The sequence below is a fragment of the Candoia aspera genome, chromosome 9 (assembly GCF_035149785.1).
Source record: "Candoia aspera isolate rCanAsp1 chromosome 9, rCanAsp1.hap2, whole genome shotgun sequence".
Classification (NCBI taxonomy): Eukaryota; Metazoa; Chordata; class Lepidosauria; order Squamata; family Boidae; genus Candoia; species Candoia aspera.
This window is the reverse complement of record NC_086161.1, coordinates 2,835,503-2,857,234: the sequence shown is the minus strand read 5'-3', so window position 1 is coordinate 2,857,234 and position 21,732 is coordinate 2,835,503. Positions and strand designations below refer to the sequence as shown.

The 21,732-nt window shown below is 48.2% G+C and overlaps 2 protein-coding genes across 2 annotated transcripts in view; one reads left to right on the top strand and one right to left on the bottom strand.

The window, feature by feature from the left end:
• The window catches only part of NHERF4 (NHERF family PDZ scaffold protein 4), a 284,353-nt gene extending 279,948 nt beyond the window's left edge, over positions 1-4,405 (bottom strand). The window contains exon 1 of the mRNA XM_063311264.1: positions 4,399-4,405. The gene's annotated coding sequence lies outside the window, so the exon portion shown is untranslated. The remainder of the gene's footprint in view (positions 1-4,398) is intronic.
• SIK2 (salt inducible kinase 2) overlaps positions 1-21,732 on the top strand; it is a 60,865-nt gene that overhangs the window by 524 nt on the left and 38,609 nt on the right. Inside the window, exon 2 of the mRNA XM_063311251.1 lies at positions 18,310-18,426. Within this exon, the coding sequence (XP_063167321.1) occupies positions 18,310-18,426 (117 nt within the window). The remainder of the gene's footprint in view (positions 1-18,309; positions 18,427-21,732) is intronic.

The window sequence follows — 21,732 nt, the reverse complement described above, 5'->3', positions numbered from 1 at the left end:
CTAAAATTAGAGGGGGGCCGGGGGCTAGGCAGGGCATCCCCATGGCTTTGGGGGAGGTGCCCCCCCGCTGGGATGCTGTGAGCCCCCCACCGGGGTTGGGACTGCAGCGACGCCGCAGACACCCCGGGCCTCCTGCCCACCTGGGCGCTGGACAGGTGTCTCCTGGTGGAGCGGGCAGCGGGGAGGCTGGACCCCGAGGCGTGGGGGCTCTCGGGGTCCGGGTGCAACTTTGTGGTCCTTTGCCTCCAGAGAGAGGGTTCAGCTCCTGAAAGGGGGCCCACCCCAGGCTCTGCTTCCCAAAATGGCTTGGGCACTTCCCCTGGTGCAGAGGTGCCAGCTGCCAAAAAGCTGTGGGGCCCGGCTTTCGGCTGGTAGGCAGTGGAATCCCCAGCGGTGCCGTTGGCCTTCTCTGGCTCCCTGGGAAATACTTCTTTTAAGCCTTTGGTTATTTTCCGGGAACCTTGTGAATCCAGCCAGATGGTCAGATTGTCCTGGGGGCTTCGTCTTGTGGGCAGTAGATCCAGGGCATGAGATGGGTTCAGACGTTGCCTTTTCTACCCCCCACCCCCCCGCAGTCTTTCCTGTGGAGGTACTTGGAGCCCTGTCGCAACTCTCAAGTAGACCCGAGAAAGTTTCTTTCCTTCCTTTATCTTTATTTTTTATGTTTTGTTGTAATTTCTTGGTTTGTTTGCTGTGAGCTGCCCAGAATTGTTGAGAGTTGGGGGGCATGCAAGTTTATTCTATTATTATTATTGCTATTATTATTTTTTAAATGGTTGTCTTGTTCTTTAAATGCTTGCTGATCTGAAACCTGGAATGACATTTGAATCTGTGGTTGTTACATTTGTAAGTGGCCTTGGCAAGCTGTTTGGGCCTGAATGATGGTCTCTGCATTTCTTACCTAAAAGGTAAATAATAAAATAAGAGGATTCTGCTACTGCTCATGATCCTGAGAATTTGTAATAGGTTGCCCAAAGAAAAACATGGAAGGTTTCCTAAGATGATGTGAGGGCCACCCCAATAAAGTGCTCCTTTGGAAAAGAGTAAGTTGAACCTCAAGAGAGGGTGGTCTTCATCAGATTGGAGGATTTCTGTTCTCTTTTCCCCACCCCCAAATAATTAGGATGCTCCTTTCCAACAGGCTGTGGATGAATAGGAATGATGCTCTCATGGTAGCCAAATATATTTCTGAGACTTTGTGTAAGATCATGACCCAAAGGCAGGTCTTCAGAAAGACATCCTTCAAAGATCAAAGAGCCTTCTCTTTGCTTGATTTCTGGAAGGGGAGACCCTCAACTTGAAAAGGGAACTTTCCAAGGATGATCTTTTCCTCTCTGCTTCTGAAGTGTTGTACTCAGGAAAAAGACTGTACTTGTGAAAATTGCTTCCTTTGAATCTGAAAGTTCACTGTCCAGGGATGGTTTCTGGTGGAACCTGCTATGCCGAACCCTTCAAAACTGGAATATTGTATCTAGGAAATGAGCTTTATCAGAAGGAAAAGGGTAGAGGATTGAGCATGGGGGGTATGACGATCTAAAGCATCCTCCCCATGGAAGATCCAGAGATGCTGAGGAGCCTCAAAAGGAGGTAATCAATGTATAATCTTCAGAAGATTATACGTTGAAGCTGCTTTCTGAAATATAATACAGTATCTCCACTGAAAAGGGCAGAAGTAAGGAATCTTGGGAGGAATCGGAAATGGTATCTTGAGGGTGTAGTACTTTACAGTCAAATGCCCTAAAACAAGAGGAAGGAACAACCAGAGAGCAATATTTGTGAGAATGATCTCATGGGTTGAGATGGGGAAAGTGTCCTGAAGACAAGTTGACGTTTCTGAAAGGGGGTTCCTTCACTGGTGGACTTAGGAATGATGATTTTGAGATGAACCTGCTTGAAGGAAAACAGGACTTAGCGGGCCATTGGCTAGCAGGACCATTGCAGTTTATGGGGTGGAATGATGAGGAATTATTTCCTTTATCTTCAAAGAGATTTGGAATTGGGAAGGGGAGGGAACTTGGTCTATGATCCTTGTTGGAGAGGAAATTCAGGGAGAAGTACATTGGAGCAATGGGACAACTTCTTGTGGGCGGGGGGAGGTGCTGCAACTTTCAGAGAAGCTCATTCAGAAAAGAGTGACCCATGAGCTTTGGAGGTCTGAGCAGATAACCACAGCAGCGATCCCTGATGGTAATACAGGAGCAGGTCTTCTGCTGCTCATCAGAAACGGTGGTCCGTTTTCCTAGCGTGGCACAAAACAGCCTTTTCACTGGCTTGGCCTTTGTCCCTGCAGCCCTTTTTCCCAGTAGCTGAGAATACAATGGGATGCCTAATTTCTGTTGTTTGTTTTTGCCACCACAGCATCAGAAAAAGAACAGCTAGTCTAGGCCTGTCCTAATCTTGTACCCTGTCTGTCTTTCTTTAGCTAAGGCTGTTTGCTTGTTTGGAGAAGAAGATAAAGGAAGGAGAACTGACTTCTTTTCTTTCAGTGCTTCCAAAGTACAGCACGTTTTGACAAACTTCCCTTCTTTTGTGCTTAGCAAGTAGCTGTAAAGAAAATTCCCTGGAAGCATGTCCCAGGCCTCATCTGTAGGCGCCTCTTAGAAATGAAACTGTTGGACATAATATGGATTGGTTGCCTCAGCTCTAAACGCTTTGGACCAGGGTGGTAACAGCTGTGGAAGTTGCTTCGTTGTTCCCCTTGTTAAAGATCATAAAAATCAGAGCTCAGTCATGTTAATTGTGTGTCAGTTTTCAACAGACTGTAAAGCCGTTTCTCTGAATCTGGAATTGGTCAAACAGTTCTGCCTGCCCTGTTTTAAGGACAGTGTTTCTAGAATGCAAGCCGTTTGAGTTCCGTGGGAGTCTTTGGTGGGGTTACAGCGGGCGTGTGTAGTTACAGTTGAGTGGATAGATAGGTAGCTGGGTTAAATACCGAAAGAACAATTAAAGCCGTTGAAGTAAAGTGATTAAGACATACGGTGGGTTTTTAAAAGTTCTTAGTGGAGATAAATTAATGCCTCATATAATTAACTGGGAGTTAATTTGTGTTCTTAAAGTTTTACCTGTTTTGTGAACATCCAGAGTAAGACTGAGTAGAGTCTAGTCAATTCATTGAAATTGGGGGTATACAGGTTTAATAAATAAATACTTATTTTTAAAAACCCGGCATCATCACTACATTCATTAGAACCGTAGAGATCTTTTCTCCCTTCGTTCATTCAGGAAGGCAGAAATTATATCAAGCAACCAGATCTGCACTGAGTTGTATTCAGAGGGGAGATTCGTTTTTCTTGGCCACAAAAAAAGAGAACAGTTTTCTGGTATTTATATGCAGTTTAATCAGAGCTGATCTTCCCTTCCAGGAGCTCTTGCAATTGAATAGCAATTTGTGGCTGTTGTTCCTTTAGCCAAGATGTAACGCTAATGAATAGATTGGTTTACAAGAGCCAGTTTGGTGTCATGGTGAAGGCACCAGGCTAGAAACCAGGAGACCCTGAGTTCCACCTTGGGCACAAAGCCAGCTGGGTGACCTTGGGCCAGTCACACACTCTTAGCCCTAGGAAGGAGGCAACGGCAAACCACTTCTGAAAACCTTGCCAAGAAAAGCACAGGGACTTGTCCAGGCAGTCTCTGAGAATCAGACACAATTGAGAGGATTTTAAAATGAAAAAGCCATGTTTTAAACAGGCAAACTTTAAACCATAGCTGCCTTGTTTGAACTAACCAGTTTCAGGCCTAGGTACTGTAGCAATGAAATTTTCCAACGTCCTTTTTCCTAGGAGGGCAGAACTATGAACCCAAGGCTGCTCTTGGCTTGGCAATGTTGCATTAAACTGTGATGTGTGGGGATGATACCATAGACTTGGATCTAACAATTCAGATGAAGGCGTAGGTAAATTTCTGTTTGGCCCCATAGTCTCACTCCCTTTTCTCACCTCAGTCCTTGAGTTTGTCTTGCGCATTTCCTCAAGGCTTGAATTCAGGGGTGTGTGGATCTGTTGCAAAGAGGGAGTTGGTAACTCCAATTTATAGGGAGACTATTTGCACTCCCAAAAGCACTTCTGCTGAATGCTCTGGGGAGTAAGACATCCTCACTAAGGCTTCCCTGTCTGCACTGCAAAAGCAGATGGTGGTGTAGGGAGAGAGCGACCCAAGCTTTGTGGGGCAGGTTTCTGAAATTGGTACTTTTTCCATTGCTCCAATTACCTCTACATTAAATCAGAAGCCTTGCGTTGTGTTGCAACCTTTACATGCTGCTGCCAAGACTTTAGCATGGGAAGTTGACTGGCTGGCTGACTTTCCACTTTATCTTGGTCTTCACACTCAATTGCCATGTAGCCCAGGGTTCCTTTTGGTCAGGGCCTTAGCTGAGTAGGTACTGGCCTGGGGTGCCAACACGGCCCCTTTTTCTGAAAATGAAGTTTAGCCTAGCAATACAAATCTTCACATCAGTCATTGTGGCCTAGGGGCACCATAGGCCCTTGAGCATCATGCTTTCGGTGCAGTTATTTGTGCTGTTTTGTTATGAAACCTAAATCCCTTTCCTTCTAGACTGAAATCTTAAATATACAGTAGTCCTCTGAAAGCTCTACTTCTCAATGGATATCAGTAGGACTTATTTTAACACCCATAATCCTGACAAGAAGAATCCATTTTACTTGCTGCCTATGATTACATGCACAGCTCTTTAAAAGATGCTATGCTGTGGGAAACAGAACGATTGAGTTTCTGGTGAGCCGTGATAAGACTTATTTAGTCTTGGTTTAGCATGATGTGTGAGCTCAGCCTTGGTTAGTAAACCATGGTTTATGGCTTAGCATGATGTGTGAAGCCCTTCTGGCGTATTCTGTAAGTCATGGCTAAATCCAAATCAGTGAGTCAGTTCCAGATCAGTTTCTGTGTAGATTCGCTCTACTGAAATCAATAGCCAAGTGCCATTTAAACCCATTGAAATAAACGGGGCTTTAGTAATGTGGGAGTCTTACTGTTCCTAACCAAAACCCACCCACAGTTCCTAAACTAGCAATATCTTTGACTTGTCTCTTCAGAAACAACGTTTAAAACAGTAGAAATAACCAAATGGGCAAAGTCCAGGGTGGGTTGCGATTAGGAGGGTAAAAGAATCCATGTAGTGGAATTTGATGCTGGGGTGATAATTCGATTTAGATGATAAAGGCCCACTGATTTTTCAGGCGTAAAGACTTGGTACTGCATCACAGGTATAAAGAGAGAGTCAAGATTCACAGCTTTTGCTGTTTTACTCAAGCTGAAAATGTCTGAGTTTTGCTGATATCCAGCAGGATTTTTTAACCGAAAGCTAAAACGTATTGGAGGGACGCGGTGGCGCTGCGGGTTAAACCGCTGAGCTGTCGATCGGAAGGTCGGCGGTTCGAAACCGCGCGGCGGGGTGAGCTCCCGTTGCTCGTCCCAGCTCCTGCACACCAAGCAGTTCGAAAACATGCAAATGTGAGTAGATTAATTGGTACCGCTTCGGCGGGAAGGTAACGGCGTTCCGTGTCGTCATGCTGGCCACATGACCCGGAAGTGTCCTATGGACAACGCCGGCTCCAAGGCTTTGAAACGGAGATGAGCACCGCCCCCTAGAGTCGGACACGACTGGACTTTACGTCAAGGGAAACCTTTACCTTTACCTTAAAACGTATTGGAGCACCGCGTAAACTTGGTAGGCTGCCTGTAAAGAAGAGCAGAATATATCCTTTGGTGGCCAGGTCTTCTGCAACAAATTGAGCAGTGAAGGCCTAGTCTACGGTGGAATACCTGGGGAGAACCTCAAAGGAAGTTTTGTTGTAATCAGAATGCTTTGGCATTAATTTAGCATACAGATAGTCCTTGCTTAACAACCTTTTAGTGACAGTTTGGACTTACTACAGTGCTGGAAAAACTGACTTATGACTGGTCCTCACACTTACGACCATTGCAGCATCCCACACAGTCACGTGATCACAATTTGGGTGCTTGGTAACTGGTTCCCATTTATGATCTTTGCAGTGTCTCGTGGTCACGTGATCGCCATTTCTTGCCTTCCGGGCCGGCTTCTGGCAAGCAAAATCGATAGGGAACTATGTGATTTGCTTAACAACCACATGGTCCACATAATGCCTGCAGTGATTTGCTTAATGACCGCTGCAAAAAAGGTCATAAAATCAGGTGGGATTCGCTTAATGACCGCTTCACTTAGCAACTGAAATTCCGATCCCAATTGTGGTTGCTAAGCAAGGACTACCTGCAGAGTTCCTTTGCTGATTTCAGAAGCTGAAGAAGCACCCGGAAGCCAGGGAAGCAGATGACTTTGGCTTTTGTTTGTGTAAAACATCTGACTTACTGCAAAGCAAAATTCTTGGAACTGCATAGCTTGCAGACCTTCAGAAGAAATGTCTTTCGTCATTGTCTGGAAAGGTTATGTTGCTAGCAGATATATATATATATATAGTGAAGAGGGGATGAAAGAGTGGCAGTGTCATGCGCTGCCTACCTCTGAATAACGTTCAGACACTGGGTTGCAAGGCAGGCTCTGGTTTATTTCAGGATAGGTACAACGTTGTTAGAAAAAGCTGAGAGTGACAGGAGCGCGCCGGTGCGGGGTTTAAATACCCCGCGCCGGTCAGCGCCCCCTCGCTCTCGGTCACGTCACCCCCCTTTGTCCCATGCGTTGCCCTGCCATTGGTTGAGGGTTTCTAGGATCGCCCATCCTCAGGTTTTCATTCTTCTGCTGATTGCTTTCAGCTGGGCGATCCCCGTGGTATTGCTGCTGATGGCTTGGGTGGCTCCGTGATCCGTTTATCTATTGTTTGTTAGCCGTTAGTCGTTGTGGGTTGATGGCTACTTAACTTGTACCCCTTCACCTATTTCCTTGTCATTGTCATGAGTGCCATTGCGCTGATTACTTTAGCTCAACGGCACTCATGACATACTGCCCCCTTTCCGAATAGTGTTCTCCCCCGGGTTTCTGGGTTTCCCCCATGGAGCTGTCAAAACGCCATTTTTTTTTTTTTTTTTTTTTTTTTTTTTTCAAAGTTCCCGCCGGAGTAGTTGTCGCCCCTCCCTTTGCTCCTCCCTCTACCACGTGCCTTCCCAGGGTGTGTCCATGGTGCGCATGCTCGGGTTCTGACCTGGCGTGCGCATGCTCCAACCACACCCTGTTTGTTTGGTTCAGTTCGGCGAGGCGAGAGGCGTGGCTGGTCGGGTGCTGCTCAGCTCCAGGTAGGGCCCTTTTTTGCTTATTTGGAGTGCGTCGCCTTTGTTGTGTCTCCTGGGCGTTGCCCCCAGGTTGCCCTGTTGACTTGCTTGCCACTCCCCCGCGGCCAGGGGGCGGGGGGAGGGTGCTGGCGATCGTTTGTCACCACCCCGTGGGCCCGGGGCGGGGGGAGTGAGTCCCGGGGGGGGGAAGGTCCACCCAAGTCGCGGGCTTGGGGGGGGCCCCTTCCCTTGGGGCACGGGAGGCGGGGGGAGGCCTGCGGGGGGGGGGGTTGGTTTTGCTGACCTTGATTGCGGTTTGTCGGGGTATGCCCGGTGGAATGCTCTGGTCAGGTCAGGCGCTTTAACGTTGTGCGCCGCCACCCATTCCGGGTGGGGGAAGTGTTTCCACCTGACCAGATAGTGTAGGGTTCCTCGTTGCTTGCGTGAGTCGAGGATGTCCCTTATCTCGAAGTGGTGTTGCCCGTCGATCATAAGCGGTGCGGGCTGAGGCGTGCTTGGGTGCCATCGGGAGGTGGTTGCCGGTTTTAGGAGGCTGGTGTGGAACACCGGGTGGAGCCTCCGGAGGTTGTGTGGCAGGTCCAGGCGTATTGCTACCGGGTTCACTATTTGCGTGACTCGGAACGGCCCGATGTACTTAGGCCCCAGTTTTTTCGAGGGTTGGGTTGACTTTAGGAACTTGGTGGAGAGATAGGCCATGTCCCCCGCCTGGAACGTCGGTTGTTGGCGCCGGTGCTTGTCGGCCTGCTCTTTGTAAGCAGCCTGTGCCTCCTTCAGCGCCGCCGTGATTACTGGCCATGCTTCCGCGATCTTCCGTCCCCAGTCGCTGGCGTCCACCTGGGGTTCCGGGGGTTGAGGTAGCTCCGGTATGGGGACGAAGTCGCGCCCCGAGACTACTTCGAACGGGGTTTTTCCCGTGCTCGTGTGGACGGCGTTGTTGTATGCGACTTCGGCGAACGGGAGCAGTTCAGCCCAGTCGTCCTGGTGGTAGTTCGTATAGGATCGTATAAATTGCTCTAAGGTGGCATTAAGAACCTCAGTGGCTCCGTCCGTCTGCGGATGCCAAGCCGTAGACAGGGCCTGTTGGGTCCCCGTCAGCTTCAAGAAGGCCCGCCAGAATTTGGAGGTGAACTGTGTGCCCCTGTCGGTCACCACACGTGCGGGACATCCGTGTAGCCTGTACACGTGGATGAGGAAGAGTTTGGCTAGTTGTTGTGAGGATGGGACTGACGTGCAGGGGATGAAGTGGGCCTGCTTTGAGAAGTAGTCCTTCACCACCCAAATGGCCGTTTTCTTCTGGCTGGGTGGGAGGTCCACTATAAAATCCATAGAGATTTCCTCCCATGGGCGGGAGGGTTCTGCCACCCGTTGCAATAGCCCCGCGGGTTTGCCTGGTGCCCGTTTGGCCCGAGCGCACGTTGGGCAGGACGCCACGTAGGTTTTTACGTCTCGCCTGAGCGCGGGCCACCAGAATTGCCGCCGTGTTAGGTGTAGGGTCTTGAGGAACCCAAAGTGTCCCGCTTGCTTGGCGTCGTGTGACCTATGCAAGATCGCCTGGCGTTGCGAGTCCGGGACGTAGATTCTGCCTTCCCCCCATGCTAGGTCTTGCGCCATCGTTACCTTGTCGGGGTTTGCCAGGAACCAGGGGTCGGTTTTGAGGGCGGCGGCGAGGTCCGTGCGCATTCCCCCTGGTAGTTGCGGTTGCCTTCTTTCCGTCGCCGGTTGTCCCGCCGTCGGCTGCGCCGTAGCGTCGAGCTGCCTCCGTGCGCCGCTTCGGGTGGTCACGGCCATCCCCAGTTGCGAGGCGGATAGGACCGTCCCAATGGTGTCTGGGGCGGGCTCTTCGTCTTGGGGCAGCCGGGAGAGGGCGTCGGCCAGGAAGTTCTTCTTGCCCGGCATGAACTTCAACTGGAAATCAAAGCGGCTGAAGAATTGTGCCCATCGGACCTGTTTTGGGCTAAGGCGTCTAGGCGTTCGTAGGGCCTCGAGGTTCCGGTGGTCCGTCCAGACCTCGAATGGTTGGGTGGCTCCCTCGAGTAGGTGACGCCATGTTTCTAGTGCCGATTTCACCGCAAAGGCTTCTTTCTCCCAGACGTGCCATCTCCTCTCTGTCTCGGAGAACTTCCTTGACAGGTAGGCGCATGGTTTCAGGAGCCCCGTGGAGTCTTTTTGTAGGAGGATGGCTCCCAGGGAGAAGTCTGAGGCGTCGGCTTGGACCACGAACGGCCGTTCTGGGTCCGGGTGCGCGAGGATTGGCTCCGTCGTGAACAGCGCTTTCAGCTTGTCGAATGCGGTCTGGCACGCGGGAGTCCAATTCAGCACTGTGCCTGGGTTCTTGGCGCGTCTGGTGTCCCCCACCCCTTTGGTTTTGAGGAGGTCCGTTAAGGGTAGGGCTATCTCAGCGAACCCCCGGGCGAAGGACCTGTAGAAATTCGCGAATCCCAGGAAGCTCTGTAGTTGCCGTCTGTTGCGGGGCCGCTCCCAGTTTAGTACCGCTTCGACTTTTGCGGGGTCCATCTCGATGCCGTCCCCGGAGATTCGATACCCCAAATAGTCTAGGCGGTCTTTGTGAAACTCGCACTTTGTGGGCTTTGCATAGAGCTGCGCCCTTCTGAGCTTGTCGAGGACTTGCCTGACTAAGGTTACGTGTTCCTCGTATGTTTTTGTGTAAATAAGGACGTCGTCGATGTAGACCAGGACCCCTTTAAACAGATGTTCATGCAGTACCTCATTGATGAGCTGCATGAACACCCCAGGGGCCCCCGCGAGTCCGAAGGGCAGTACCTTGTACTGGAAAGCGCCTAGGGGGCAGTTGAACGCCGTCTTCCATTCGTCCCCCTCCCTGATTCGGATGCGATAGTACGCCTCGCGCAGGTCCAATTTGGAAAAGACTTTGCCCGTGGACAGGTGGGCGAGCATGTCCTTCACCAGGGGTAAGGGGTATTTGTTGGACAGGGAAGCCGCGTTTAGGCCCCGGTAGTCGGTACAGAGCCGTAGGGTCCCGTCTTTCTTCTCCCGGAATAGGACGGGGGCTCCGACCGGTGAGCATGCTGGCTCTATAAATCCCCTGTCTAGGTTTTTATCGATGAACTCCCGGAGGGTTGCCATCTCCTTCGGGGTCATCGAATAGATCTTTGGTCTAGGTAGGGGGACGTCGGGCAGTAGGTCGATTCGGCAATCCGTCTTGCGGTGGGGGGGTAGTTGGTCTGCCTCTGCTTCTCCGAAGACCTCGGAGAAGTCGGCGTATTGTTCCGGTAGGTCTGCAGTGGTAGCGGCGTTGTCTTGTGTGGTCGCCTCCGCTCGTCCTACCGTGGGGTTGCTTTTGCCAGCTGGTACTGGTGCTCGATACTCGCCGTCGCCGAATGTGAAGGTGCGGGTCGCCCAGTTGATCCGCGGGTTGTTTTTCGCGAGCCATGGCATCCCCAGGACTGCAATGGGCCGTCCGATGGGCGTGACTACGAACGATGTGCGCTCGGTGTGAGTGCCCATTTGCAGGGTGACCGGCTCGGTTTGTAGCGTGGCTGGTTTCCCCCCCGCTGTGGAGCCGTCCAGCTGGTGGAATGCCAGCGGCGTGGGGAGGGGGAAGCAGCGGAGTTCGAGTTTGGCGACTAGGTCGGGGTGGATAAGGTTTTTTGAGCACCCCGAGTCCACTAGTGCCGCGGCCGTGGTGGCTCCGTTGCCGGCAGAGAGTTGAATTGCTGCCAATATTACGGAGCTTTTGTCGTTTCGTTGAGGTGGTTCGCGTTGCTGTCCCGCCGCCTGCCTCGCCACGCGTTTCAGGGCAAGCGGGGAGCATTTCCCGCCGGCTGGTCGGGGTCGGTATTGTCCTCTTCTCCCCAGTAAGCGTCCCAGCCCTCTTCCGGTGTCGCTGTGGCCACGGTCATTCGGCGGTGAGGGGGCGGCCCCGGGTTGGGTGGTTTGGGGCTAATTTTCGGGGCGGGCTTGGGCGCGCTGGTCGGCGGTCGGTTGGCGAAGCAGTCCGCCGTCTTGTGCCCTAATTTGCCACACCTCCCGCAGGGCTCCCGGTTGAACTTCTTTTTAGGGTATATGGGGCCGGCCATCCCCCCGTGTGGTGCGGGTACCTTTTTCCCGACGTAGTTTGTGTCTTCCGTGGTTGTCATAAGGAAGGTGCGGTGCGCGTGTTCGGCTTTCCCCGCGAGGTGGATCCACCCGTGTAACGTTTCTGGGTCGTCGCGGTAGAGGGCCCATTGGAGAACGTCGCGGTTGAGCCCCTTTTTGAAGATTTCCAGCAGGGTGGTCTCAGACCAGTCGCAGACCTTTCCCGCGAGGGCTTTGAACTCCAGGGCGTAGTCAGGGACCGTGCGTGCGCCCTGTTTAAGTCTCTGGAGTGCGCTTTTCGCCCGTACTTTGGCTAGGGGGTCTTCGAAATAGTTTTTCATCTCGTTGATGAAAGCAGGGAAGGTGGCGAGGGCGGGGGAGCTGGACTCGTACAGTTGGACGTACCAGTCCGCCGCCCTGTCTTGGAGTTTGATCGCCACGGCGCCGATCTTGTCGGCCTCGGAGTCATAGGAGTGTCCGTGCCTCCCCATGAACTCCCTAGCGTTGGTGACGAAAAACGAGAGTTTTGAGGGGGTCCCATCGAAGAAGATGGGGAAGTCCTTTGGGGCCCGGGCGTTTTGCGCGGCCCCGCCTCTCGCTTCCCGGGATGTGGTGTCGGCCGCCTGTGCCGTCTGCTGGCTTTCCGCTGGCTCGTGTGGGTTCGGTGCTTCGCTCGGGGTGTGGGCTTGTGCGGGGACGTCATTGGGTGGCGCGGGGGGCATAAGCGCCTGAAGCATGGTCCGGAGTTCCGTCAGCTGAGCCCGCATGGCCGCGAGTTCAGCTCGTGCCTCCTCGTCCACAGCCCGCACCGCCGCTGGGGCCGGTTCCGTTGGCGCGTCCTCGGGGGGGGGGGGGGTTCATCGTCCCTCCGCCGCGGGTCCGCTTCCTCCTCCGTCTGATGGGTGTCTCCGTCGTCCTCCTCCGTGTCGAGCACCGTGGGGCTGTCGCTCCACGCCCGTTGCTGGGGTGCGATGTGGGGCGCGGGGTCCTCCGCTGGTTTCGGAAGTCGTGCTGCTCCCTCCCGCGGTCGGGTTGCCTCCGTCGCCATCTCCCCTTGGGGTTGGAGCTGAGGCTCGGGTCGGGTGGGGCGGGCGTCCATGGCTCCGGGAGTCCGCGGTGCCTCTGGCCTCGGTCGGTCCTCCTCTGTCTCTTGCCGCGCGGCTCGCCCTCCTTGCCCGCGCCGTTCCGGCCTCATCTTGCTGGTCTTCTCGCCGTCTACTCCTCCCGCGGCTCGTTGTCGTCCGGTGGGGCTCGGCGAGGCTGAGTTTATGACTCTCAGCTTTATGTCATGCGCTGCCTACCTCTGAATAACGTTCAGACACTGGGTTGCAAGGCAGGCTCTGGTTTATTTCAGGATAGGTACAACGTTGTTAGAAAAAGCTGAGAGTGACAGGAGCGCGCCGGTGCGGGGTTTAAATACCCCGCGCCGGTCAGCGCCCCCTCGCTCTCGGTCACGTCACCCCCCTTTGTCCCATGCGTTGCCCTGCCATTGGTTGAGGGTTTCTAGGATCGCCCATCCTCAGGTTTTCATTCTTCTGCTGATTGCTTTCAGCTGGGCGATCCCCGTGGTATTGCTGCTGATGGCTTGGGTGGCTCCGTGATCCGTTTATCTATTGTTTGTTAGCCGTTAGTCGTTGTGGGTTGATGGCTACTTAACTTGTACCCCTTCACCTATTTCCTTGTCATTGTCATGAGTGCCATTGCGCTGATTACTTTAGCTCAACGGCACTCATGACAGGCAGCAAGCCGGATTAGCACTGAAATCTGAGTAAGGTTTACAGCAAGATTTGCTAATCTCCCTGCTTTCAAAGCACAGTCTCTCTTGTGTAGGTTCTGAAGTTTTTACTTTTGGCTCTAGCCACAAAAAATGCTAGAAATATTAATATATTTTATTTAAACAGTATTTTAAGTCAAGAGGCTGGAATGTGATTGTAAACTACTGTATATATTCATGCAGTTTATCTACTGCCCGTGTCCAATCAGTCTCTAGGCCAGTGTTTTGCAACCTTGGGAATTCTGGGAGTTGAAGTCCGCACGTCTTCCAGTTCCCAAGGTTGCAAAACACTGCTCTAGGCTGTGATTCTTGGTTCAGATCTACACTTTTCTCATTTTAAATACTTGCTGAGCTGTTGTCCATTCTTTTTTCTCCTATTAAGAATTTAAAAAGCCATTTGTTGATCCAGTTTGTACTGAATGGCCATTTCAGCACCCACATGAAGGTGTTTCTTGCGCTTTGTCATTCTTCCTGACTGTGATCTAACCCTTTGGTCTCTCCGTGCTCCCATTATTTCGTGTTTGTTCAGGCTAGATAAACTGCTGGCAAAATATCTGAATTGCTTGGAAATGCCAATGTTGTTTGAGGTCGGCTCTTACCACCTATCTTGAAAGGCTTAAGCGTATAACCCCATTCCACTTCTGAAGTGTTTGGGGTGCCGCGTGCCAGGCCTTGACATAGGGTTGAAGGTTTTGTTCCATTTCTTGTTTCCAAATAACACGGGCAAAAGGCCGGGTTGCCTTCTCACGTGGCTTGTAGCTGAGATGCTGCTGCTGCTGCGTATAATCCTGAGCCATATGTATTTCGGAGGATTGGCTGTAATGTTTATGAATGACAATTAGTAATGTAAAATTGCTACCCAGAAACAACAGGATATTTTTTCTAGCATAGGCTGGAGTGCCCAACATCCTGTGATCGGGGCCGAATAGGGCTTTTGTTTAATTTAGGTAGATGAAGAAAGATCCACATTCTGGTTTATTTGGAAATGTTCTTTGATAGCACAGGGAGAAAAGTCCTGCTGCCAAAATACGGGCTGTGTCCCTCTGTTTTGATTCTCTATTAAAATGTCTCTCTGCCTTTGCGGATTTGTTTTCTTTGAATGGGGCAAGCTGTTTCATGCGCCTTCTTTTCCTTGATGCCTGCAAGGTGTCTGGGATGAATAAGAGTTTTTACTCTTGTTTCTAATAAAAGCTGACATTCTCGTGACTCATCTTTTGGTCTTTAGAAGCAATGCTAATCCTAATTATATGTTGTGACATTTTCATAAGCTAGTTATCTGTTGGGTAAACAAGAGAAGTGTGGGCTTTATACTTCTCCCAAAGAGTTTTGACTTTCAATTTTCTTGCATCCGTTCTCAATCTTGCATGAGGAAAATAGAAGCCTCTAAATGGCTCTTTGCAGCATGTAGAGACTTAAGCTCTTGATAACTAGGTTCAGACGTGATTTGAGATAGACGTGCTTTTCCGATAAAGCAAAGAGATGCCATTTCCTATTGCATCAGACCCTCCACTTTGTTTCCACAGGTGGCTGCTGTGGAATTTTGCAGTACCGTTGCTGACGACAGCTAATTGGAAAATAATCTCTCCCAGCTAGATCTGTTCTTAGGGAAAACCTGATTGGGAATATTTTGTGAAGGAATCTAAAGTACCTTACAGTCCCTTTCTAGCACAGGTCCTGCACACAATCCAGGCTTGCCTAAAATAAATAGAAGAAGGAGCCTATCTGTGTAAACATTTTGAAATTTTGAAAGAAAATTTAAGAAATACTTTTTGTTCTCCCAGTGGGCCAGCAGGATGCTATTGGAAGCCCACCAGTGCAGAGGATGGGAATAGTTCTCTCATCAGTCTTGACATATTTTGCATCTGAGTCTGGAGATGCTATAAGATGGTCTTGGCTCATAATTTTCATACTGTCCAAGCAAGCAGCATCTTCTTGAAGCAAATTCCATAGATCAAATATGTGCTCTGTGAAGAAAGATTTCCTTTTGCTTGTCTAGACTATTTCACCATTCCTCTTACTTGAATGATTGCAGATTTTAATACTGTAGAGAAAAATGCCTCCTACAGCCATTTTGTCTATATATCCAATGATAAGGAATGTGATATATACACAAAAGGGGCATCATAACAGTTTGGAAAGATGCCCTCTGGATGGAAAGCAACTTAATAAAAGAAGATTGATAAGGGAAAACCAAATAAGCCACACTGTGTCTTTGTGTAATTATGAACCAAGCCTGTCTGCCAACGTGTGTATGAGAGAGAGAAAACAATTGATACCGTTTTTTAGAGGTCACTCTGCTCTTGCCTAGTTCTTCACAGACGATCCCCTGTGATTATCAGGTGGTCATTCGTATATTTTAATTTTGAATTTTAAAATGGATGTGTTTCTTTAATTCTGTTTTTTAAAAAAAACAAATACAGATTTGTAGATATGTTGAGCTGTGTCTGTTGTGTTGGCTTAGCTTTCCCGAAGAAGAGCTTATAGTCAGATCTCAGTTGTATAATTATGTGTGGGGGTTTTTTTAATGTCCGAAACATTAATCAGAGTTAAAATGGAAAGCATGCAATCATTCATCTCCACTGATTTTGCTTTCTAATTGCGCATGTTGTGAAGTTCTTAAACTATACTTTTATGTTAAAGAACTTTTTCCCCCCTCTTGGAGATTAGTAGGTGGGGGATTCTTCCTGCGAGCATAGAGAATATAAGTTCCACATGTGACTAATGTACAATATTAGTCATGTACTTTTAATAGGAGCAACCTTTGAGGCACTTTTGGTGTGAAGCAATGTCTAGTTTATTTTTTTGTTTGTTTTCTCTCCTTCCTGAGCAGCAGACCCTTTCACTTGCTTATCCTTCATTTCCATGATCAACTTCAGAAAGTTTGCTCCCCTCTGTGTTCTGTGGCTGCCATGATAATGTTGAAGACTTAAGTCTCCCTTTAAAGCTTTCTGCTCCACCAATCGAAGCGAATATTTGCAGCACAGGGTTAAACTGCAGAGTCCTGGGTGCTCTCTGAGCCTGGTTGTTTTCTTGCAGATGTTTCATTGCCAGACTGGGCAACATCTTCAGTGCAAAGAGGGAGTGGGCCTTGCTCTCAGTTTATATACTGTGGCTTGCCCTGCTTGTGTTGGTGGGGGTGTTGTTCTCTCCTTGGGAGTTCCTTGATTGGGCCGTCGTTTGCTGCTGGGTTGATTGACTGAGTTGATAGTTCCTCGATTAGGATGTATTGTGCTGTTTGATGGTTCATCTGGTGTTAATCCTAGTGTTGATTTTTGCATATCTGGGTGTTGATTGCTGGTGAGGAGGGGTTCTGGTCTTTTGGCTTTTCTATTGTCTCTTTTGAATGGTATGTAAATGTTGTTTACCTCTATGTGTCTGTTGATGGCTGCTTTGTCTGAGTGCCAGGCTTCTGGCGTTTTTGGATTTGGCTTGGTTTGCCAGAGAATTCCTGGCACTCAGACAAAGCAGCCATCAACGGACACATAGAGGTAAACAATATTAATGGCTCCTTGATTTCTGGGAAATTGTCATCTTTAGTTCTGGATGGGGCTGCACTGCCCCAGACAGACCCGGTGCGTAACTTGGGGGTCCTCCTGGACTCACAGCTCCTGCTCGAAGAGCAGGTGGCAGCCGTAGCTAGGAAGGCCTTTGTGCAACTTTGTGTTGTGCAACAGTTACGCCCCTTCCTGGAGTGAGAGTCCCTGCGAACGGTCACTCATGCCCTGGTTATCTCCCATATAGACTACTGCAATGCGCTCTACATGGGGCTACCCTTGAAGAGTATCCGGAAGCTACAGCTGGTGCAAAATGCAGCTGTGCGGGCGATCCTGGGTTTCCCAAGATCAGCACACGTCACCCCTTTGCTCCGCGAGCTGCATTGGTTGCCAGTTTGCTTCCAGGTCCAATTCAAGGTGTTGGTTATCACCTTTAAAGCCCTGCATGGCATGGGGCCAGGTTACCTAAGGGACCGTCTCCTCCCCATCACATCAGCCCGTCCCACCCGGTCGTGCAGAGAGGGCATGCTGCGGACCCCGTCTGCAAGAGAATTCCATCTGGCGGGGTCCAGGAGGCTGGCCTTCTCTGCAATAGCACCTGCCCTTTGGAATATCCTTCCCCCGGAAGTGAGGTTAGCTCCCTCCCTTCTGGACTTTAGGAAACAGCTAAAGACCTGGTTCTGTAATTATGCCTGGGGCGGGAGGGCGAGTAGCCATTCCTGGGGATGGTTAGTTTCTTAGAAGGACCCAGCTCTGCCTGCAAATCATAAAGAACTTTTAACCATCGAGGTTTGTATTGTATTTATTGTATCTGTATCATAGGGTTTTATAGTTTTATATTTTTATCTATCTTTTATTGTAAACCGCCCAGAGTCCCTTTTGGGAGATGGGCAGTGATAAATTTGATTAATAAATAAACAACATTTACATGCCATTCAAAAGAGACAATAGAAAAGCCAAAAGACCAGTACACTCCCTTGCCAGCAATCGACACCCAGATATGCAAAAATCAACACTAGGAGTAACACCAGATGAACCATCAAACAGCACAGTACACCCTGATCAAGGAACTATCAACTCAGGCAACCAACCAAGCAGCAAACGACAGCCCAATCAAGGAACGCCCAAGGAGAGAACAACAGCCCCACCAACACGGGCAGGGCAAGCCATGGTATATACGAGCAAGGCCCACCCCCTCTTCACACTGAAGATGTTGCCCAGTCTGGCAATGAAACGTCTGCAAGAAAACAACCAGGCTCAGAGAGCACCCAGGACTCCACATTCTGTTCCATTTTAGCATAAACAGAATAAAAGTTGATGCTCCTGTATATAAATAAAGATAAAGAAATCTTCACTAAGCAAGAGGATTACTGTAAAAGTAAAATGAGATGAATTAGGGGGATCCGGCGTCACGCGAATGAAAGTCTGCTTGCATGATTCTTCACTTCTCCCCATATGCAGTACTCTCGAAATCTGCTCAAAAGAGTTAGAGAATCCTTTGGAGCAGGTTGCTGTAGAGAAATGCATTGGCAAGGGAGTGTTAATCCCATGCTTCCAGGAACTAAGTTCTGTCAACCGAAGCCCAGCATTGGGTTCTGTATAATACTTGCCATTCCACCCCCACACTCCCCCCAAATCCTCGACTTTTCCTAATGCAATGTTTTAGTACTGAGTCAAGAATAGATGGTGGCAGCTTCTTTGCACCTTGGTGAACTGGTTTGTCAAGGCAGGGTTGACACCAACAATTGCTCTTGTGTATGTTTCTAGGTGGCGATTAAAATTATCGACAAATCTCAGCTAGATTCTGTGAACCTGGAGAAAATTTACCGGGAGGTACAGATAATGAAAATGCTGGACCATCCACATATTATCAAACTTTATCAGGTATGTGACCATCTTGCATGCAAAATCTGAGTGTTAAAAAGTGATGGGGATTAAGCCTTTTTACCAGTCAGGTCCTGAATTTAGCTTTTGTCTGGTTGCTGTTGGTTGAATTATTGGGTAGTAATTAATTAATCCCAGTCTACAAATCTGAAAATAGTTTTATATTTCAGGTACTTCAGGGTTAGTTTTTCGCTTCATCCTTCTTGAATGTTAACGACTGGCTTTGAATCATGCCTTAATTCACAAGCCTGAAGTTCCATTGACTTCAACCACCACAGGCAAGGGGAGCTGGGCTTCCAATTGTTTACTCAGTTGTTGTGGTCAGGAACAGACTTTTAACTGTGTTAGGTTAGACTGCAGGGATTCTGTTCAACTTGGAAAATCAGTAGCAGCAGCAGTAGGCCTGCAGAATGCCAGAATCCTGGCTTATGATCACTAGCAAGTGTACTAATGCATGTTGTGCAATTGTGCCTGTTTGGTTCCTTCTACCTGCAGGAACAGCTATGCTAACCAAGAACGTGCAGGGTAAACCATCTTATATCTGAATGGGGACTCTTGGCTTGTTGTTCTTCAAGGAACCATGGTTTGAAGTAGTTTTTAAAATCCAGGCTTGTCAGAGAAGCAACAAGCCAAGGCTTGAGCATAATGCTGAACTTTTCCAGCTTACTAAATTTCTGGTTAGTTTATCTGCTGCTGCTTGAAGGAACAGTGAAGTGGGAGCAGGGAGGCAGCATTCATTGGCACACGTACTTATGAACAAGCCACACTGGGGAAGCATCCTGGCTGAGGGTATGTATGGGTGTAGTGAGTCACTTGAGGATATTGGCCCTCTCTAAACATAAGGTCAGATGGATCAGTGGGACTTCATCTTTCACAGGATCCTGTTTATGTAATCTGCATTGACCTGAATAGCTTTGCAACTGCATGTTCAGTGGAACGATTCGCTGCTCAACCATTTCCTAATGTGGAACAGTGAACGATGGTATTTCAAAATCTGTAATTTGCCTGCTTCAGTTTTCATCATTACAGTGCTTGACTTTTGCTCTTGATCTAAAGTTTTCTCAGTTTTTTCAGCAGTGACTACGTTGTTTCTGTGCATTAAATATTTGGATTGCTTATGCTTAATTCTAAACCACAAGACATCTACACTACAAATATAAATTAGTATGGAACCTGTTTATTGCTTCTCCCAATTTATCTGTGAGTTGTTACTGGTCAAAGATCTGTTAGACTTACCTAATCCATTCAGACAAGTAACTGTGGTCCATAACTATGAGGATTAAATACGTTTGGAAGTTTAAGTAGGTCATCTAATATTTCTTTTATATTTTCTTCCTCATTATATAGCGATCCTGTCATACAAACAAGAGTTTCATCTTAGCATCAATCAAGTAAATGTCCTAGAAATCTCCTTGAGGGCTTGTTTAGAGCACCATACCTCCATTAGCACTGATTATCTTTTATTTTATGCAGGTCGTATGCATAAAACAGTTCAAAGTATTGAGCAATCAGGAATTTCTATAACATTTATAGGGAAAGCTACATTATGCTCCTTTAACAGTTAAGCACTACTTGTTTTGATCTTCATATTGACCTGGGTGACAAAAGAGGTGGTTTGATCATTTTGAATGCAACTCTTTTGCATAGATAACCAGATGTTTGAAATGATGACAGCCAACTGTAAAACCAGAGTAGGAAGTGGTTGAAATTTCACCATGGGGTGAGCCAAAATTCAAATATAGATGCTGTTCCCGTAGACAGGGATGCAATAATTCAAAAACGAGCTCCAGACGTAAAACAATGAAATGAACAGAGTTTTTCAGGAGCATCACTATAGGCCATCAGATGCCAGCAGATTGAGATCATTGTAAATTTACATAAAAGCCTTGCTTATAACTATCTTTATTAGCTTACCCAATGTCATCAACAAATTACTCCTATTAAATATTGAACCTCAAGAAAAGGGAACCTTCCTGCCATTGACAGAAGCAATGTTTGGTTTATCGAGGACTGTCTTATGAGTTATGTGGCTGGCTTTTATTAAATCAGGTCTTCATATTGACAGTATGCTATACATCAGGAAGATAATTCTGATATTATAAAATGAACAGCTTACTTATTTGAACTGGAGTTTAGAAATGAGAGAATTATCCACATCACAAAAATAATACAATACTATTTCATGTTCTGAGACCTTCTGGAAAAAGCAGCCAGCTATCACCAGTATTCTTTTTGTCATCTTCAAAACGTCTTTTACTTTTTTTAGGGGGCAGTTGATCCCTCCTTTTTGTAAATGCCATTCCCATGGGAAGACTGTCAGTTTTGCCACTTAGCCTTCAGCGTACAATTGGGAGACAGTAATACATTCAGGTAGCTGACTCTGCATCTTTTTCAATACAGGTTTATGCAGTGATAAACCCATATTTAAAAAGTTAACAGGGAGGGTAGTGTTTATGAAAGACAAGAGCAATGTGGCTTTTTAATTTGCTTTTGTAGATATCGGAGGGCAACATGGGATTGATACAGACACTGTTTTGATGTACTTTTCTCGTTACTGTATAGGTATGAATTTGTTGAATTAAAGGGTCTACTTTTTTATTATTATTATGTTCTGTCCTTGCTAACCAGACTAAAAATTATAATCACCAACTTTCTCTACCCACAAGGAAGGTATCACCAAGTTCCTCAGGACACTTACGGACGTGAGCATTGCTGCAGAAATACTGTAGTTAACCAAATCCTTCTTCTTCCAATGATTTCACCAATAAAAGTGTTCAACAGAAGCCTCTCAGCTTAGGAACTGGATGGTGTTTCACGCAGATCCTCCCTCTTCCAAGTAACTGTGCTGAAGAGCTGATGAGAAGCTTTGTCTCAGCCAGAGGAATCGTGTCTTTGCTGTTTTGTGAGCTTTAAGGGGCCTTCTCTGGATTGCTGCACCCCTCGCCCACGATCCTTGCTCACCTTTTAGCTGCAAAATTGGTGGCCTAGAATGCCTCCCAGTGCCGCAGCTTTGTTGCCTCGGTGAAGGAAAACATTGATGCCCACCTTTGATCAAGAGATTACTTTGGGCACGACGTAAAACTTTTATCAGGGCACCAGAAGAATTCTCCGAGCAAATCAATTCTCCAGCTTTCTGTATTTATTAAAAGCATTTCTGTCTCGCCTTTGTACTAACAAGCTGCCTGGCTGCTTCAACATTCTAAGTGAGATTATTATTCATTAATGCCAGCAGTTCTCACTCCGCCATGAGGGTTTGCAATCTGTGTTAGGTTTGGAAAATAAAATGTTTGAAGTTCTTGGAAGCGT